Consider the following 20822-nt stretch of genomic DNA (forward strand, 5'->3'; position numbering starts at 1 on the left):
TACTGGGTCGAATTCTTCCGGCCGATAATTCGCGATCTAGAATGTCTCTCAGCGCACTTCTCTGATCTTCTCCAAGTGAGTAGAGTGGAGCAACCTTCAGGTTCGCCCCCTCCTTGAGATCAAACTCCAGATCATATCCCCTTGAAGGGGGTAATTCTTCACCTCCCTTCCTCGGTGTCACGGCCGTCGAACAACTATTTCTTAATAGACCGACGGTCGACGAACCTCGGCTAACTTCACGCTCTGAGTCGATGTCTCACCCAACCAGGAGGGCGCAGACGTCGAAAGGGGTGTAACTACGGCGTACTTCGGTGTAGTTACTCTAACTAGGGTTTTGTTCTACTGATGGCGATGTATCTTGATTTATAGCTATCTCTATCTGTCTTTCACTACTGACAACAATCAAGGATCGCTGAAGAACTTCAGCGATCTTCTCAGCTAATATTATCTACTCCTCCTAGACGTTCATCCAACCCTCTCGCGCTTTGACGTACTTCAACGCACTTCGTCCAACTTCCCCGAGCCCTCGGCCATCCTCTTCCTCCTTCGGCTAACTCCGCCTAACATCGCCGCACTTCTGCTCCCATTGTCCCTACTTAGCCTAACCCCGCCTAACATCGCCGCACTTCTGCTCCCATTGTCCCTACTTAGCCTAACCCCGCCTAACATCGCCGTACTTCTGCTCCCATTGTCCCTACTTAGCCTAACCCCGTCTAACTTCGCCGTACTTGGTGTCAGAAGTCCTGAGTTACGTGTAGAGTAAAGAGGTTAAGGCGTGATGGGGTTTTGATGGCCAAAGGAGGGTCATTGTTGGTGGAGTAATCGAGGTGTCACGACGTAGTTCGTGACACTCGGGTTAAACACATCAATGAACGGGTGATACTGTTCAGGAACCACCTGATACAATTCCTCCTGTTCCTCCGGACTCAGTTCATCCTGGTCATCTTTGTCTCGGAGATCTATCGCGTCCGTCGGGGTTGGCAGCCCTATGGCTGCTAACTTCGCCGCACTTGGTGGTCTCGGAATGGGGAACTTTACCGAGTTGTCTCTTCCATCAAGAACAACCCCTTCCTTCCTCATCCAGTCCCACCCTATCACAACATCTGCATCGCAGAGTGTTGTTACATCGAGGCGAACAGATCGCACTTTGGCGTCCTTCGTCAAACTAAAACCGACTTCGACAAACTCGGTGATAGGTCCAGCGACACTAACCGAGCCATCAAACATGTAAACGGGTACGCTCACCTGGTATCGTATCCTCTTTGCATCAATCCTCGCCGCTGCTCTAGGACTTATATATGAACAAGTAGCTCCAGTGTCCCAGAGCGTGGTTAGTTTAATTCCATTAACGAAAATGTCCGATTTAGGTTGATCTTTAGAAGTGGAAGGGATGAGAAGATGATTATCGACATTGCATGAACAAGGGGTACTGAGTGGTGTGTTTTTGAATTCACAATTCTCTGGCTTCATCAGCTGTGTCTCTTTTCTGGTTTTAGGAATGGTGGCCGAGAGAATATGGCGGACCCGCCGAGCCTCGCCTACTGCGACAGGTCCTCGTCTTTTCCCTGCTCTTCTTCTACCTCCCAGTCTCCTGTTACCGCATTCAGGTTCCTCCTCTGTCCAAGAGGTACTGCGTTACCCTCCGATCCTCCACCACGTTCGCCGAACTTCTCCCCCCACGGAGGCAACCATCCGACCTTTACCTTCGCTGCCCTCACCGGGCAGTCCCTCAACCAATGTCCCTTCTCCCCGCACTCAGTACACTTCCCTTCCTTCTTCCTTGTCTCTCTCAGCTCGGGAGGTGGCCTGGGCCATTGTCGGCGAAGTTCGTCGGCATTCGACGGGATGGTCTTGGCCTGCGTCAACGCAATAGTCGATTGTACCGCAGGCTGCGCCGAAGTTTGCCTCCCTTCCCCTCTCTTCTCCTCTTTCCTCTGACTATCCACCACTAACACTTCCTTTACCCCCGTCTCCCTCTTCTTCTCTGCATCCTTCTCCACTTTCCTTCTCCACAACCGGTTGTCCATGGGAATAACAAACTCCAATAACTCCTTGACAGTCCCAAAAGATTTACCATGTCTAGCAATTTCATCTAGGAGGTGTGGTTTCAACCCTTTCTTGGCTCGGTCAACCAAGTTTCCGTCATCAGACCACTTGAGTATCGCCACATGTCGTTGAAAGGCGGAGAAGTACTCCGAAGCTGACCCAGTCTGCCTTAGATTGTTAAGCAGTCGGGCTGCGGTTCCTTCTTCATCCGGATCACCAAAATTTGTCTTGAGATATTTAACGAATTGATCATACTCCCTAAGGTAGTAAGGAAGAGGTCGTTTAGCAAGATCGGGTTGGACGGCGAGAAGAGGTGTTTCGCGTAAATGAGAGATCATGAAGAAGACTTTCTTGGTGTCGTTGGGGAAAAGGTGAGAGTTCAGTTCGTAATGGATTTCACACTCCGACAGAAATGCGGTCAACTTGTTCCTTTCTCCTCTCCAGAAGTCCGGGTTGGGTAGCTTTATCCCCTTCCGTTGTTCGCCAACTACGCTTGGGGTCGCCGAAGTTTGCCGTCCCATGGCGTACCTCACCCCCTCTGATATCCCTTCTGCAATTCCTCCCACTGTCTCCCTCTCTCTTCTCTGCTCCCATTCCTCTCTACGCCTCCTCTCTTCCATCATGTCTTTGTTCATGTTTGCAACCATCTGCATCAAGGCCAACATCACCCCTTGTGTTCCTCCTTCTCCCAAGTTCGCCGTACTTCCAGTGTTTTCTCCTGGGCGTGGGGTTTGGTCTGATCCAAGCGGGGATCCCACAGGTGGTAGAGCATTAACAGGAGGGGTAGGAGGGTTGGAGGGTACCAGTGGAACAAACTCATCTCCTTGCACTGACCCCCCCTCGCTATCCTCCACTCCAAGCTGCTGCCCCATCGCTCTGCCAAGCTCCTCCAATGCCCTCCTCTCATTCTCCTCCATCGCTTCCATGTCCCTGCTCAAACTTCGCGTGGTTCGCCTTCCTGGCTCCATCTTCCTTGTACTTCTCCGAGGTTCGCACGGGTCGTCGGTAAGAGCGATCCTTGATACTGTCACGGCCGTCGAATAACTTCTCTCCAATAGACCGACGGTCGACGAACCTCGGCTAACTTGGTGGTCCTAATTCGATGTCTCACCCAACCAGGAGGGCGCAGACGTCGAAAGGAGTGTAACTACGGCGTACTTCGGCGTAGTTACTCTAACTGGGATTTTGTTCTACTGATGGCGATGTATCTCGATTGTATATAGCTATCTCTATCTGTCTTTCACTACTGACAACAATCAAGGATCGCTGAAGAAGTTCAGCGATCTGTAAACTATCTATACTTCCCCTCTCTTCTCGTAGAACGTCCCTCAACCCCTGTACAGCCTCGCGCTCAGTCCCCTTCGTTCAACTTCGCCGTACCTCGCCATATCCCCGGTATCCTACTCCGACTAACTTCGCCTAACTTCCCCTACTGCACTCTCCCTCGGTTTCCTTCCCCTAACTTCGCCGTAGTTCTCCGTTGGTCGGGGTTGTTGTGACTAATAATCCCTGGGTTCTCGTAACTTCGTCGTAGTTGGTCTCAGTGCTTCGGGATGGTGGTGGATAGTGGCTCGGTGATAGTGAAAGGAGGGTCGGTGATGGTGGTTGTCAGGGATGTCACGACATGGTTCGTGACAATTGAAATGGAGAATAATGTAATGGTAGGATAGGTTATTGGTTATTTGATCAGCACGGAACGGTTTGAATTTCGATAGTAAATATAGAATATGTGGAGAAGAGGTATGTGTGTGTGTGTGTGTGTTGGGGAGGGAAGGGAAGGGGGGGATGAAGAGTTGTTTATATAATATGAATGAACAATAGAACTGTGACATTGAATATTGACATGTGTCCCCCTTTACCCCTAAATCCGTTAAAGGATGATTAATTTAGATGAATTAGTTTCATCAATGAAACAGTTTCATAAATGAACAGCATTGAATAATCAATGGAAAGGATACTGATATCACCTTTTCAGGTCATATATCACTTTAAAAGGGAGGTAGTTTCAACTGTCACCATCGTGAATCTCACAGAGACGTGTTTCAAGAAAAGATGAGCATTCAGTGTCAGTCGATACATGTCATGTGATCGTCGTAGCATATCGTGATGTCATATGACCAAAGTCGGATACAATACAAATCCAAAACGTTACCACAAAGTATTCTTCTTCGAACGATGTTTCAGCTTGAGACTTATCGAGTGAGGGAAGAACCGAGTGTTTTTGATGGAATGGAAAACAAATAAATCGAGTTTATCTGGTGTTGGTGTTTACTTGTGGTGATAGTGGTTTTCTAAGAGGTTGACCGAATATCTCCGTATCGTTCATTTGAGTTTTCGTTGATTGAATAGATTTAGCAGCTTTGGATTGTTTGGCAGAAGAGATATCAATTTGGTTTTGATGTTGTTTCTTCGTATATCTATCAATCAGTTTCGATATCGAATATGGGTGATAAGTGTAACGTGAAGTTTGGACAGATAATCTTGATTTACATAGTTTCAATACTGTATGTGGGTGATAAGTTGAACGTGTAGTAGGAATAGAATTTGGTTTTGAGAAAAAGGGACATTTCTCAATATGGGAATGATAGAATCTTGAATGGGGATGGGTTGTGAAAAAAATATCGGACGATCGTGCGGGTTGGTTTGAGCGAATCATTCGATGGAAAGGGTATTAGATGTGGAAAGAGAAATATTTCACTAGATGGGATAGGTGATAATGGGGTGTTTCATAATTGATGAGATCATAATTCCCCTTCATGAATGATACAGTATATACATGCAGTGAACGTGACAAGCTAATGAAGATATGGATATATGGATATATGGGGATATAGAAGGGGGCAATGATATAAAGGGAGAAGTAAGTAGAGAAGGGAAGAAGGGAAGAAGGACAAAAAGGGCAGAAGCAGATGGGAATCATTTTAATGATAGTGGTAAAAAGAAGAAAAAAAAGAAAGACTCACAAAGCGGTACCTGGTATTTTCTCAGGGTTCATATTCCCTTTTAAACGTTTATCAACTTCTTTAACTTGTTTAATATCTATTTCCTTTACTTTTATTATTTCTTCTTTTATTTCATTTAATATTTCTTCTAAAGTATTTCTAGAAATACCGAATGGTCCTATTCCTTTCCCTAAGCCTATCCCCGTTCCTGTTCCTGTTGAGAATTCTTGTTTCTTTTCTTGGCGTGATTGAACTTGGTCCAATGAAGAATATGACTTTCCCGGGTTGTTTTCAATTCGTGGATTATTTTCACCTTGTTTGTCACTGATTCCTGTGTCGATGGAGGTTTCTTGATACATTCCATTCACATGGTCGACTTCCGATGTTGAACCCATGAGAGGTATACGAGAAGAGTCCGAGGGATCATGATGAGTAGATGAAGATTGAATGGAAAGGGTGGATAGAGAATCGTATTTCTCATCTAACCATTTATCCACTAAAGAAGGAGAAGAAAGGGACCAGCATGATAAAGCGATTTGTGATGGTGTATAAAAGAATTCTAGGTCTGTTAATCTGGATTGGGATAGGTAATGGGCAGCTTTGGATAATGTTGAAGATATCGGTTCGGGGTTGGGTAGTGTCTGAATATCAGCTAGTGGTTTTGATCATTATTCCTTCGAGGAACTCGAGTTTTGATACATCCGCTTCTCCTATACGGCCTCCACTCTAAGATTAGAGTGGTATATTCATGAGAAAACAAAGACGCTAGGAAGGGACGAGTGGTAGGAGCAACGTTCTCTGTTTAGGATTGGGTTGAAGGGATGACAGTGCGAACATCTATCCAAAAATAGACACTGGTCAAAAACCGTGGCAATTGAATGTGAGTTACTCGTAGTGTGTAAGTAGTCACACGATACAAAATGACCGGAACGTTGAAGACGAGGTGAGACATTTCAACAAGGACGATCTAATGAAAGACGGAATGTGACACGGGAGATTTGATGATGTAATGTGATGAAACAAGAGTTTCTTAGAGGAATCAAGATGAAGATTAGGAAATATGTATAATGTGAAATCAAAAAAGAAAAAAACTCTACTCACTTGAAAATCCAATCCAAACCCTCTCAAAGCCTTTTCAGGTCCTCTTATCCAAAATTGAAAACTCAAACTTTGAGCAACCAAGAACTCCGTATCGAATATATCCCCCGGGGAAAGTTTTGCGAATTTCGGTACGAATATGTCTATTGGGATTGGATGATTGGTCGTTTTGGCAGCTAAGAATAGACATGTTGGCCTGGGGGTTAGATGATTCGTGTCTGGTTTTCGTCGAATGCGTGTCGGCTAGAATGGGAGGATGGACGGGTGTGTGTGTGTGGGCGTACATGTGTACAGATGAGTAGCATGTGCAGGGTTGCAGGGATGCAAATGAGTAGGCCGTACCAGGTCAGGGTACAGGGGTAAAGGTATAGCGGGTGATAAGGTGGTACGGTAATGCAGGTGCACAGAGAAGTAGGTGTAGATGAGCAGGTGAGACGTTGAGTGGTAGGCTGATTGAGAATATGAAGAAGCTTTTCTTGACTTCAAGTAAAGACGTGAGATGTGAAGCAAGATTCCACTACTCACATGATATTCTTCGGATGCCAATCCATCACACTGTTCTTAAGATAAAACCTTTTCAAATACGTTATAGCAGTATTTTCCACCATTTCCGGTAAACCGAAACCTTTTCTACATATTTGAGAGATTTGAGAAGAATAAAAACGGATCAATACGAGTTCGTCTGTTACGTTCAATCTGGGGGGTTCCGTATATGGGGTGAGGTCGTGGCCGAGGGATAATTGAGCTTCCTATGGGTCAACGCTTGTTCGACTCTTGCCATATGACAGATCCACCCAGCATGAAATAGAGTAGAAGTGAAGAGTACTGAAGTATAAAAGTTTTAAGGGGATGGGTAGGGAGTTCAAGTTGGGTATATGTCATTTGGAGGGAAAGAAGGTAGGGTGTTCGTCATGAGTGTAGAATGGTGATCAAAGGGTCTACATCGAAGGAGTAAAGAGTAGAAGTTGTAGAGGAAAGACTGAACAAGATAGTGATATCATATAGAAAAACTCACCCTTTCCAATCGTTGATTCGTCTTGATCTTCTCGGCACATTTCATGTTCAACTCATATCGTATGGTATAAAGCTGTTCGGAAGAGTATCGCCAATGAAGATATTGTGAAGAATCTTGATATCCTTGAGAATATCCCTTTTCTTCTTTTTCTTCTTTCTCTTCTTTCTCTTGTTCTTCCTCTTCCTGTTCTAGTATTAGCTTTGAGGTATCGGAAGACAAGGTCATTGGATGTATGGAAAGTGATAAAAGAACAAAGTCAAGAGATAAAGTCGAAGTGTAATCTTCCATCTTTTTCCCTTTTACCTCGTCACTTTCCCTTCGCACCTAGACTACCTGTACTTTACTTTTGACTCTCTTCACCCACCACATTCTCCATCTTACTTATATCTCCCATCCTCTGTGGGGTTGGGAAGAACGATCGGGGACGTCATCGATAACGACATATCATCCGACTCGTCATCACGTTTCACCCAGGCAACCTACCTAGGAATCCTTCGAACATTCGACTGGTCAAAGAGAATCGGCAATCCGGTCGTGATCATCATACTACTTGACCATGGGAACGATAAGAATGAGAATGAACATGTTCAGATGGGGCTTGATATTCCTACTCGCAATACAAACACAAGCATTCGATTGTTCATTATCCATCAACAACGTCCCTTACGATCTATCCCCTCTATCCGGTTTGAGGGAAAGTACAAAAGACGCTTCTACACCACCTACGACGAGTAGAGCCAAGGTGTTGATGGATCTTTGTGGGAATGGGGTGGATGATGATTCTGAGGGGGATGATAAGGTGGGTTTATCCTCTTTGGTTTATTCTACTTTATCTGTCATCAACATTCATCCTGTTTCTACTTTCTACCTCGTTATGTGACCGGACAACCATCCCCTCAGGTGTCTACGGTCCATATCACCAGATCCAACGGATAAGTTGTGATATCGAGTCTCTGTTAAATGAGACTAAATCTCACCTCAACCCATCGTGGCACATGGGTTTATCGGACAAAACTCATCTCACCCCTACATTTTGCCTACAAAGTTCCAACCTCGTTACAACTCACTAACACCCAGTGCCCACCCACCTCTCTAGTCTGTCTGAAATTACTCAACATAAAACCTTCTTCTTCAGAACCAGAACGTATCACCTCGGTCATACCACTTTGGTCTACCGATACCCCTGCTGAAGATGTAGAGATGAGTGCTTTGGATAAGGGGGGTCGTGGAGGAGTTAGGATCAATGTGAGAGGACCGGAATATGCAGGGTGAGTGGGGGGTTTCCGTTTTTGTTATCTTCTGACGATTCAACCATCTGTTCATTTAACTGTACAACCATTGAATCACCCAGTCGTCACACTATACAATGGAATAACTGTTACGAGTCTGATGAAGGGAGCGGTATCTGTCAGACTGGTACGCGTCAATTGGAGAAAGCCGAGATGTCTAGCATGATTTTGATACAGAGAGAGGGAGGAGCGGGAGCGGAGAAAGAGGAAGAGAGAGAGAGCAGAAGATAGGGGAAGAGCGAGAGTAGGCATGGAGGAAGGAAGCGAGGGAGAGAGAGGCAGGACAGACAGGGAGAAGAGAGGGAGAAGACGGAGGAAAAGAGAAAGAACAAAGAACTAAATTCATTTTCCAGATCTCAACAAAATCTAAACCTTACACTGCTATGTTCTTCAACATCAACAAAACCTATACCAGAAATAATATCATACACTTCCAACCTCTTATCTCTCGAATGGTCAACACCTGATGCTTGTCCACATGATAATTCTTCTTCCGACGAAGAAGAGAGTGGTGGTGGTGAAGGTGGGATAGGGTTTTGGGGATTTATAAAGTTTTTATTTTGGTTGGGTGTTATAGGATTAATATTATATTTCGTCATTGGTGAGTTAATCACTCTTCCAATTTGTCTTTTCTCCATTTCTCTCTTCATATTCACACTTTTCCAAAATCCATATATCACACAAATACTACCGAAGTATGTATATGTATATATATATATCTTATTCTCCACACTGTTTAAGGTTCACTCGTATTTTTCATTCCCCATTCCCCATTCCCCACTCTTCGAACACTTCAATTTTCGTGGATTCATATCTTACACAAACATTAAGATCTTCCGAATAATCTGTGGGACATATGGTTCATTTGTCAAAGATTCATCATTTCGTACCAACCAGTAGAGACAGTGGAGACAGTAGAGACAGTAGAGACAGTAGAGACAGTAGAGACAGTAGAGACAGTAGAGACAGTAGAGACAGTAAAGACAGTAGAGACAGTAGAGACAGTGGAGACAGTTAAGACAGTAGAGACGGTAGAAAGATTTATATCTCACATAACATTGTGATATCAATATCACTCACCAAATCCTAGTCAGAAATACGAAATATGTTGAAGACAACTTGATAATGCTAATTCTTTTAGGTATAACCTATAACCATCAACAATACTCTGCAAGAGGTTTCGACCTTATACCTCATCGAGATTTCTGGAGAGAATTACCTTCTTTGATCCAAGATTTATTATCTCATTTGTTATCTGGTTTAAGAGGTGGTAGAGGTGGTTATCATAGTTTAGGTTGAGGATTGTATATGTATCTATCTCTCTTTCTCTTTCTTCCCCTTCCTCTCTTCCTGTATGCCTCTATGCCTCTCTGCCTCTTTCCCTCTCTTCCTCTTCCTCTTCCTTTCTTCCTCTCTTCCTCTCATTTTCTCTCTTTATTCCAATTGAACAGCGCTTTTTCCTTCTATCCAACCCAACAACAACTTCTTTCTTATTTCCATCCCAACAGCGCTTTCTTTCTTGTTTCCTACCGAACAGTGCTTTACTTCTTTCTTCCAACCCGACAGTGCTTTCTTTCTTGTTTCCTACCGAACAATGCTTTCTTTCTTTCTTCCAACCTCACAGCGCTTTCTTTCTTTCCCTCAACCAAGCAGTGCTTTCTATCTCCCTTCCAACCTAACAGCGAATGGTCTCGAACAAAGTATCCACTACCCAATATCCATCTCTTATTGAGAGAAGGCTTAGTTCTTCGTTGCATGTCCCATCCGATAATCGAACATAAAGATCTCAAAATGAAGCTGAACATATATACATATATACTTGTATTGCCCTTACGATTCATTAACCAAACTTAAACCATTAACGGTCCTTTGCATATCCACCCATTCATTTTCTTTCGGTATGATCAAAGAGTCTGATAATTCGTAAATGTATAAAACACCATCAGAACCTCCTATACCTACTCTACGGGAAGAAGAAGTATGATCGAAAGATAATTTATTCAATGATGTCGTTGATACTTGTGTTGATATACTTGGGACCTGATAAATTAGTTTTTAATTATTTTCTCTTTGTTTGGTTACTTGTCGCTGATATACAAATAAAAGGACACGGGATCAAGCCGTTCCGGAGTTCATGTTGTCAGTGTAAGAAAGATGGACTGGAGTGATTGATGAGGATTGACGAATGGTCAGAAATATTTGGATATTTCTAGGTCGGTGTGGATGAAAAGTGAGGTTAGAGTATAATACACGATATAGAGCGAAATGGAATGTAGAAGAAAAAAAGGTATATGGTGGGAGAGAAGAGCCGAAGCAGGAAGAATTGATTAACAACATACCTCAACATCTTGATTCAAATTCCAAAGATCAAATTTCCCAGTTCCATCTACTGTCCCAAACACCGAAGGATGATGAGGATGCCATTTAACGTCGAAAACATAATCATCTGATTCTTCAAAAGAATGTATCGGTCCTACCCCTCCTCCTCCTCCTCCGACACCACCACTTGAGTTTACACCAAGTGAAGCAACACCGGGTAGTATTTTAGAATTGTTGGTGAGACCACTCTTATTTGTAGAGCTTGAAGATGATATATTCGACGGAACTTTTGAAGGCTTCGTTCTCCATAACTTTACGGTCCAGTCTACTGAACTAGTCAAGAATAAATCTGATAGATCGACCGGACCACTACTTGGATGAAGATGTAATCCCGTTATGGCACCTGAATGACCTCGATGGACGTCTTCGGATATTAAACCAGCTTTGGAAGATGCTCGATCGTATCGATTAGCAGGATAGATGGAACCTTCTTCTGTACCTATCCAAAGGGTTGAAGTGTCACCGTCTGGAAGGTCTAGGGCAGTTATGGATATTTCGTCAGTTTTGTTATGTGAAGGGATAGAGAGGGATAAAGCTTCCTGAACGTCAGTCGCTCATGTCATTTGAAGGGTGTGTTGAAGAGAGAGTTATGTACAAGAGGTGGGGAAGGGGATGAGGCGAGGAAGAGGATGAGGCGAGGAAGGGGAGGAGGCGGTGAATGGGAAGCGGCGAGGAAGGAGAAAAGATACACCAGAGCAGGACAAAACCCACTTGAGGTTGAGCAAGCATATCAGTCAACCAAGTACAAACCAAACCATCTGTCGAACTAGTGATCAAATTATTGGCATTTTGCGTTCCTACCATTTTCATAGAATAGATCGGATACGTATGACCTGAAGCCGATAATGGGGTTTTCAACACTGGGAGATGTTTCGCTCGTGTATCCCAGAGAAGTATTTGACCGGAATACGAACCGCCGAAGATGAGAGTAGGGTGGAATGGTGAGAATGTTACGGATAAGACGTCGGACTGGGGTTAATGGTGTTTCTGTCTTTCACTCGTGGCAGAATCTGAACATAGTGGATTGTTGGGTTATCCGAAAGATATGGTTCGACCTCGGTGTTGAGGGATCATTGACGAGATTGATCAATATCGGAGGTATGCAGATGTGTCGCAGAAACAGGAGCCAGTGGCATGCAGTACAGCCGAGAAGCATAGAGGATGATTGGAATGAGCAATCAGGACAGTCAAAGGTTCCGAATCGGGATAACGACAGATCGAGAGCAATATGGACTGCGAGAGTTGGAAAGAAAACAAAGACATGCGTGAGTCAACTCACGGGAGAATGAAAGATGAACTCTGGTCGTTCCAACAAATGTAAATTCCAAACAGCCACAATCCCATCTGGATCGTTCAACGCAGATGGGGACTTGTTATAAGACGCCGCTACGAGTTCGGGAAACTATGATCAGTTTTTTTTCTCATCCCATCACATGTGTTCAGGGAAACTCACTTTATGAGACCAATCTAGGTCCGTGACGGACCTTCCTGTAGTCCACCGGTCGTCGGAGAAGGAACAGAATAATTTGACTTTTTGACCTTCTGATTCGTCGCTAAGACGTGAGCGGGTTCCTCTGAGCGAGACTAGGGGTCTCAGTGAGAGGATGGGTCATAGGACGTCAAGACGGTGACAGGGTGAAGATAGCCAGTCGAGTGAGAACACCGTGGGGCGGTCGCGAAGAACAAAGGGGGGTTGCGAGAGGATGTTGGGCAGTAGAGAGAAAAGGGAATGATTTTGGGGATATCTGGAGGAAGCTCACAATGTACTGTCAATACCTATGGTATAATCTTTGATGTAATCGTAGTTGTCGCTCAGAGCTCGTTGGACTATTCTAGTAGATTCATCTATGAATATCGCAAAGTCGGGATTGTGAAATATCGCTTGTTTTTGTTCAGAAGAGAGTTCTTCAACATCAGCTCATATTTCATTAGTCACCATAGATATCACCTGATGGCATGGTGACTAGCTCTCGATGGGCGAATCATTCAGGGACGTCATACGGCAAATATAGAATAGAACGGATCATTTGTGGAGAGGAATCGATGATATGGGAGAACATAAATGACAATATTGAACAGTGAACTATGAGGTGAAGAGGAAGGTGGCACAATGGGTCATATACTGACCCATAGGCATGACCTTATCTCTCGATTTCAATTCTTCCAACTCTTTCTCCAAAGCTTTTCTCTCTTCTTCCAATTCCAACAATATACGTTTCCTCATCTCATCTTCTGTTTCTCTACCTGATCCTCCATCTGGTCTTCGTCGTGAGGGATCATCCTCATCTGAGTCAAGATCGGATGTGGAGGTGGAAGTAGAAGTACCGGTAGTTTGGATAGCTTTGGAGTATGTTACTGGTTTTGATGGCTGAGAGTTAGCGACAATTGATTCCCATCTACCATCTCCCCCCGTTGAAGACAAGGATCTAAGCAGATGTGATATAGAAGGAACGAGATGATACCCACTTTCGAAGGTAGTTCATACAATTCAGCTTGATGGTCCACATAATCCACCATGATTTGAAAAGGTGACCCCATCAATTCTCTTCTTCCATTCAGCTCTTCCATTCCAAATACAAAAACACATCAAATCGCTCACCTATCCGTCCCTCCTATCCCACTGATTCCAGTTCCACCACTAGGTACCCTCCTTCCACCTTGAGTAGAACCATCGTTACTCAATCTACTAGCCCGTCCACCAGGGGTAATAGTACCTGTCAAACCTGGTGGTGTGTCTCCCGTCTGCTGGGATAACTGAGAAGGTGTGACCTGACGTGTGCTCGGAGCGGGGACGAAAGGTGAAGTGGGTCTGGTACTTGGTGCCAAGAGAGATTCCACCAGTTCATTTACATCACGTCTGGAAGAAGTTAATGGCTGAGTATGAGTATAAGTTCTGTACGGTTTGATGATGGGAGGAAAGGGGTAGTCTTACTTCTGTTGAACCTTTCTCAGCTTGAGCTTTACGTTCTTCCCTAGCTCTTCTTAATTCTTGTATTTTCGCACGTTTCTCTTCTATCTCTCTCTGTCTTCTATCCGCCATTGTGAGAGCGTATGTAGATAGGAAGAGGTGTGTGTGTGGGGTAGGAGATGTATGCGAGTATGGGGGAGTGGGTTGTAGGGAGGTGATGTAGAGATCAGAGCGTGTATGGTACAATCACGTGACTCCCCACGTGGGTATATTCGCCACCCAACGCGACTAACCCACTCACCCTATCACTTTGGATCCCCTGGGGCAAGCGACGGCAGCAGCCGCAGTAGGACGGCATGCGTGAGGATAGGTTGATTGATATAGACAAGGTATCAATGGGAATAACAAGGCGAAATGACTTTCTTGACGAGACAACCGTCATTGTGGGAAGGATACGAAGAAATCACCTCCTCGGATCAATACTTTGAGACGGAGCAAGAAGGTCAATCATACGATAACGAGGTCAGACTGGCAATTCAGCACAAACTTGTCATGGAATATGGATCATGTACGAAAGACACTATATCTGCTACACCAAACTCTATCAATGTACAGGGTGTCACAACGGACCATCCTAGCAAAATACCTATCGATCCATCCACTTTCTACTCCAGACCCTCCTTACCTTCCTTCAGACCATCTCACATACAAACTTCCACTCCTCATACTCGTTCCACACCACACGTTCCTACTCCAAGTACGATCGGCTCTACCCTTCCTCCTCCTCGACCAGCCTCAACTTCCCACATCCCTGCTCGACGAATAGACACCCCACAGGCTATACCATCTCCGATCGACACACCTGGATCGTCCACTTCCGCCGTGATAGGCGGAGTAAAAGGTGTCAGAGGATATGGGAGTGGTGAAGGAGAAGGAAAAGGTAAAAGAGATGACCCTTCCACCCCGATGCCACTAGGTACAGCGATTTTCAATAAACTCAAAAGTAGACAAGATTTTCAAGCGTTGACCAAACATTTCGACAAGTTCACAAAAGATTTCTCCAAAGTTACCTCAGAGGGTAAAGGAGAAAAGATGGGATCGAAGAAGAAGATGAAAGGAAAAATTGCTTCGGTGCTTTTGACGAAGGAAAAGGTTTTCGAAGGATTGAGGTTTTGTTTTCCATATGAGGTGAACGGGGCTAGGAAGAATAAGACAAGATGGGAGATTGTGAGTTTCTTCTTGTTTCTCCCGTATGTGGAGGATTAAGGGAAACATTATCTAGTGATTGGAAAATGAGACATGATCTGACGACAGATTGCACAGATGGAAGGTCAAGTGACTATTCAACCTGATACAGCGATTACTCATGTCATACATGATTCCGGTCGTTCTGCTTCGATTTTGGCCAACTCGCTTGGATTGAGAAGTTTGAGTGAATTGCCGCAAGGGACGGTTTGTGTGAAATGGGATTGGGTCGCGCAATGCAAATTGGCCGTGAGTTCAACCATCTACTAAGCTTTGCCTTTCTTTCCCTGTTTTCTTATCTTCACTCAGACTTTCTTCCTCTTATATTCCGTCTCCCTTTTGGTGAAACTCTTCTTTTGTATCTTACAGTAAACATATTTTCGAGCCCACTTGATCTTCACATCGACTATCCACCAGAGCTCTCTCCTGTCGAAGCACCGCTTCAAGGATATCCAGATATGTGGGAGGTCGGGATGATGACAGACGCGAGGTTGATGAAACCAGAATCGACTCCTCGATACTGAACAATTCCTCAGTTTCCCTAAAAACACCTTGACTCGCAATCCCGCCATGTTGTCAAAAGCGCCAAGTAGGATGACAGATATTTCAGAGCAACTTCGGGCAGGTCAAATGAAAGGAAAGTCATTGAGTATATCACGGTATGTTTTCTTCATCTGCCAAAGACCATTCACCCATCCCGACTTTGTCAAACCGTCATACCAGCCGTTCTTTCTTGTTGATCGTGTTGACAGCATCATGGAAGAAACCAGTTGAAGACTAATGAAATGTAGTAAACGTGAACCTACAGCTTCGGATTCAGAAACTCAATCTCCAGTAAAACGACCGAGAATGTTAATATTGCCACGGATCAATAACAACGTGTCAAAGTCTGTCATCTTCAACGAAAAAGCTTCCAAATCGAATGAACTCAATGAGGGTGTGTCCAGCACAAACTTATTTGACCCAAGTTCATCAATCAGTATGATACATGTGAATCAGAAGAGAACAGTGGATACGGAACATGATCTACCTTCTGGGCCGGGGTGGGAGGATGTACCGGCTGAGGAAAGAGATGGGTTGGATGAAATGATTTCTGGTGTTAAAGGTGGGATAGGGGTCATTCCTGAGGTGAGCTTTACCGTTTAACCTCGTCATTCTGTGGCGAATCCCCAGACCTTGAGGCCATCTTTATCCCCCATGTGCAGATGGTGTGAAACTCCATTCGCGTCTCCCGTCCTATGTCAGCGAAGCTCCAGTGTCTCCCTCTTTCTTCTCGTGTGCAAGTGATTTGTAACACTTTGTGTTTCAAGTGATGAATGAAGACGTTGATGCCACAGTCTGACGAAGAATCCGTCTCTCATCCTGAGGCCCCATTGACCGCCGATAATCCAACAATCAACGTTAACACTCGATCTGCTCAATCGGGGCTATCTAATCTATCATCTGTACGTTCTTTCTCGTCCTTTCAATCCTAGCCTAGAACAGTCCACTCCTTCATAATATAAGGATCAGCGAGTAAGTATAGAATTATCATCTCAGAAACTCTTTATACAGTGGTCCCGTGTACACCTACTGTCAATTACAAAAGCTAATGGGAAAGGATGCCGTTCCGATTTTTTCCAATCCTCAAGAAATCAACACCCACACCAACCCTGACCCATTGGCCAATGTATGGAGATGTGGACAATCAAACGACGGAAATCCACTTGAAAGTCCAAATGAACGGCTAGCTAAGAAATTAGATGAGATGCACGATTTGTATCTTGGTCAAACGGATAAAAACCCGTTTTCCGTCAGAGGTTATAGACGTGGTGAGTTGATCTTTTTCAAAACGTTTTGAGAAAGCTGATGATGTAGCTGCTGCGGCAATACGACGTGTGTCTCTTCCTCCTCCTCCTCCTCCTCCTCATTCTATTGTATACAAGATAATCGCCCTGTCATTCTCTCCCTCGGACAGCCGTCTTGTCGCCTCAGTCATATTCGTCACGCAACAAATTCTTGCTATCCCCCCTACGGTCGATACTTTCCCATTTCACCAATTACTCGTTTCCCATAGCTACCGCGAAGCATAGAACTCAGAAGGTCATCTGCGGTACTTACGACGTAGAGCTCACCGCGGGTCGAAGGTGCGTCCGGAGGTGCTGACGAATAGGCACCAAAACCCCAATTACCAGCGGCGCCCAAGCTCGTTCACTTCTTATAGGGATAGGTCAAGGTATAGCAGATCGGATCGATGAATTTCTCACCGGATCGAAAGGAAGGGAATATTACGAAAATACCGAGAAAGCGAAAACGATCAGTATGTTTAAAGATATTTATGGAGTTGGTGAGTTTTCCTTCTTTCTCCGGGATTCAACAATACTTCGTCTTAAGTCATTCACTTCATCCTAAGATACTCTTATATCTACATCGGTCAGTTCACTCAATTGAACGGGTATGAACCCCTGAGTTGTATACATACCTACCACTGGCCGTGATTCCCATGTCGTCTCTCACGCCTTTGACAGTATAAGCCTCTGTTTCGTCACTCCTTTTCTCTCGAGTCAAGCCTCTCATGAGAATGTTGCCTTCTTATCGAGTTGAGTCAGTGATTCTTACATGGTGGAAAGTCAGGTATGACCATTGGATCAACATCTGCTTCTCTGTGTAAAGGATCGTTGGTTTGCACTAGGAGGATAAATCCATATGGAGATGATTGAAAGAGGTGAATGTTTGATAGGGCTGGACTGATGTATAGGAAAATCATTCGCCAATGAACTGTATCGTCGTGGAGCTAGGACTATAGAAGATTTACGTGAGAAAGAGTACGGTTTGTCCAAAGGTCAAAAAGTGAGTTTTTAACCTCCTCTTAAATCAATCCCGTACTTTTTCTCTTACTCTATCACACCATACTAGGTACCCAACATCCCTCAATCACTTCGAGGATGTACCTTCCCGTCGATTCATGTTACTTTCAGGTTTCAGTATCTTCTTCGCTTTTATCTTGTGGGCTTCGTGTTGGCTCTCCACAATCACAAGCATGTCTTCATCAAAATGTCCTCTTGATCAACTCATTCTTATCCCATCAGTCAGCTTCTCAGATCTATTCATCCTCATCACACCTCTATCATCCCAAAGCCCAGTGTTCAGAAAAAGGATCCTCAGAATCATCAGCTTTTCCGTGATGAACCAATAAAACAAACTAATTCAACAGATCGGCGTCGAACTTTACTCCGATTTGATATCTCGGATCCCTCGAAAAGAGTGTAAACAGTTATACGACCTGATACGTTCTTCTGCACTTGACATTGATCCGATGGTATGGGTTGAAATCATGGGATCTTATCGTCGTGGTGGAGTTGATTCTGGTGATGTTGATATTTTGATCACTAGGGATGATTCGGATGGTAAGACTCATAAAGGTTTGATAAAGTCGTTAGTGAATGATTTGAGAAAAAAGGGTGTTATAACGCATGAGGTTGGTTTTTTGAGTTTCTCCCTTCCCTTCTTCATGTTTTCTTTTTATCTCTCTCGATTTCGGTGTTTTTTCTTTTTTTCATATCTTTATCTATCCTCTACACACTTGTCTTTTTTTCTGCTTCGTGTTCTTTTTTTTTCACGTTCACCTCGTCAACCTGCTTCCTCATCTTGCCTCCTATGATCTCTATTATCTCACCTTCTTCCCTTCGCCTTTCGTCACCTTCACCTTCTTTGTCGTTCGTCCCCCTCACCATCTTCACCATCTTCACCATCTTCACCATCTTCACCATCTTCACCATCTTCACCATCTTCACCATCTTCACCATCTTCACCATCTTCACCATCTTCACCATCTTCACCATCTTCACCATCTTCACCATCTTCACCATCTTCACCATCTTCACCATCTTCACCATCTTCACCATCTTCACCATCTTCACCATCTTCACCATCTTCACCATCTTCATCATTTTCACCTTCTCATCTATCGTTCAGAGTGTCTACTTCGGACTCATATACCTCTCTAATGTTGAATACGGCCCTACCCCATTCTCCAGATCGACTCCAATCCGAACCCAAATTCATTCAAACAACCTTTCTAAACTTTTCATCATGAATCCTAATCATCTGGCTTCCTCATCTTAACCTCTCATCCCCAACCCTTAGATCTTAGAGGTACTCCAGATTCTACAGTCATATGACAGCCATGCAGTGCACAACTGGTCCCGTTTCCTGACACTGAATCCTCACGATAGTCGTGTCCTACTTCGCTGACCTCATCACCAGATGTCAGCCCCGTCCGATTGGTCAGCTCTTGAGACTAAATGGATGGGAGTTGGACGTGTCCCTGGTGGGAAATATAGACGTATAGGTGGGTTATTTGATTTCCTCTTATCTCTCAAGTATCCCCCCCCCCCCACCCCACCCACCCCACCCCTCTTTGCTTGCGTTTTCCTCCTTCCTGACTCTCACATCTGCACTTCCTTTTTTTCACTTTACTTGGTCGTTCATTCTTTTCCAGCTCTTCATTTCTTCAAGTCTTCACTCATTCTTCACTTTCTCTTCCGTCTTTTCTCATTCGTAATTTCTTATCTGCTCTCCTTCCTTCACTTACTCATTTCTATCTACCTTCATTCCTGGATCTTTACCCCTTCTCTATCTATCCTTCTATCCTATTCCGTTCTTCGAATGCCCGTGTTCCTTCTGTAGTCTGAAGCACCAAACATTTCGAGTATCATAAATCCAATTTCATCCACGAACCCCCAAAGTACTTACCTGTACATACATTTCACACATGAACAACAAAGATTTCAAACACGCAAAGTACAATATCAATATACTGTATTGATTCAAGGATGACTAAACAAACTAGATATTTTATGTATTCCATTCGATCAATGGGGAGCAGCATTGATTTATTTCACAGGTAATGAAATTGTAAGTGTTTTCTTCCTTCCTGTATCCTTTCAATGGTTCATGGTTCTGGTCCATCAATCAATGTTCCTCTATTCTTCTGACCCTCCGTTTAACCTGTATTCCTCTGTTCATTTAGCCTACCAGCAATTCATGTCGCTCCAGGTCTCTTATCGTCCATCTATCTATCTATCAATCAGCTATCTTCTTCAATGATCAAATATTTCAATGATCACCTATGGTCGACTACGTTATGTTGACCATTTCAGTTCAATAGAAGTCTCAGGTTATACGCTCGTAAAAAAGGTTTTTCGTTAAACCAACGTGGCCTATATACGGGTGTCATGAGAGGTCCCGATGGGAATAAAATAACTGAAGGTGAGTTACTCGTTTCACCTTACTTATTGTATCCATATACATCGTGTACAGGTTTGTCCATTCGTATTTAATCCCAATATATGATCTTCCACCAGTTGATCGGACGGTATATCGGCCACCGATCAGTCATCTTCGTACCCCTCACTCAGAGCTGATCGTCTTCCTCCTGAATGATCAATAATTGTTCTTGTTCATCACCTGTTTGACCTCATTTCAACTCAATAATGGTAGATCGACTGACATTGACACCTTAAGAGAGATTGTGGTTTCCAAGACGGAAGAAGATATTTTCAAAATACTTGGGATCCGTTGGCGACATCCACATCAACGAAGGCCTTGATCGTGTACAGGATACTGTAGTGGTTGTCGACGGTGAATCAGCTGTGGTGGTGGTGGTGGTCGCTTGATTCGAGTCTCATCGGGGTCATATCGAACAAGAAGTTGATAAGGAGAGGTACAGTATGTACTGTACGGGTACTCTGCTATACTTTACTCGAGTACTGTGCTATTATGTCTATCTGCTTCCATCTGCTAGTGTTGTAATACGTATGAACTGCATGTGTGGGTTTTCAAGTACGTGTGTTCGTATCCTCTCATTCTCGTCATCCATCCTCTTCGAAAACAGCGTTCATACTCCGCCCCTTGACGTA

General features: G+C 44.1%; 4 protein-coding genes across 4 annotated transcripts; 2 read left to right on the plus strand and 2 right to left on the minus strand.

The window, feature by feature from the left end:
• Positions 1-5005: 5005 nt before the first annotated feature.
• TREMEDRAFT_25459 (uncharacterized protein) lies at positions 5006-7326 on the minus strand (the record flags this gene model as incomplete). The annotated part of the gene is made up of 5 exons (XM_007000569.1): positions 5006-5073; positions 5395-5629; positions 6090-6282; positions 6612-6835; positions 7102-7326. The coding sequence occupies 5 exons, from the start codon at positions 7324-7326 to the stop codon at positions 5006-5008; spliced, it is 945 nt and encodes a 314-aa protein (XP_007000631.1).
• Positions 7327-7684: 358 nt separating this feature from the next.
• TREMEDRAFT_66622 (uncharacterized protein) lies at positions 7685-9689 on the plus strand (the record flags this gene model as incomplete). Its single annotated transcript, XM_007001792.1, has 4 exons — positions 7685-7900; positions 8179-8369; positions 8744-8991; positions 9532-9689. The coding sequence occupies 4 exons, from the start codon at positions 7685-7687 to the stop codon at positions 9687-9689; spliced, it is 813 nt and encodes a 270-aa protein (XP_007001854.1).
• A 531-nt stretch (positions 9690-10220) lies between these two features.
• Positions 10221-13809, minus strand: TREMEDRAFT_25289 (uncharacterized protein; the record flags this gene model as incomplete). Its single annotated transcript, XM_007000550.1, has 11 exons — positions 10221-10430; positions 10730-10878; positions 10954-11308; positions 11481-11738; positions 12049-12171; positions 12223-12322; positions 12530-12686; positions 12897-13137; positions 13236-13317; positions 13369-13643; positions 13702-13809. The coding sequence occupies 11 exons, from the start codon at positions 13807-13809 to the stop codon at positions 10221-10223; spliced, it is 2058 nt and encodes a 685-aa protein (XP_007000612.1).
• A 420-nt stretch (positions 13810-14229) lies between these two features.
• TREMEDRAFT_26921 (uncharacterized protein) lies at positions 14230-20512 on the plus strand (the record flags this gene model as incomplete). The annotated part of the gene is made up of 13 exons (XM_007000748.1): positions 14230-14904; positions 14992-15171; positions 15427-15691; positions 15932-16062; positions 16523-16733; positions 16780-16797; positions 17075-17248; positions 17660-17751; positions 18116-18379; positions 19168-19252; positions 19754-19818; positions 20064-20176; positions 20428-20512. The coding sequence occupies 13 exons, from the start codon at positions 14230-14232 to the stop codon at positions 20510-20512; spliced, it is 2358 nt and encodes a 785-aa protein (XP_007000810.1).
• Positions 20513-20822: the final 310 nt, after the last annotated feature.

Source organism: Tremella mesenterica (assembly GCF_000271645.1).
Source record: "Tremella mesenterica DSM 1558 unplaced genomic scaffold TREMEscaffold_1, whole genome shotgun sequence".
NCBI lineage: Eukaryota > Fungi > Basidiomycota > Tremellomycetes > Tremellales > Tremellaceae > Tremella > Tremella mesenterica.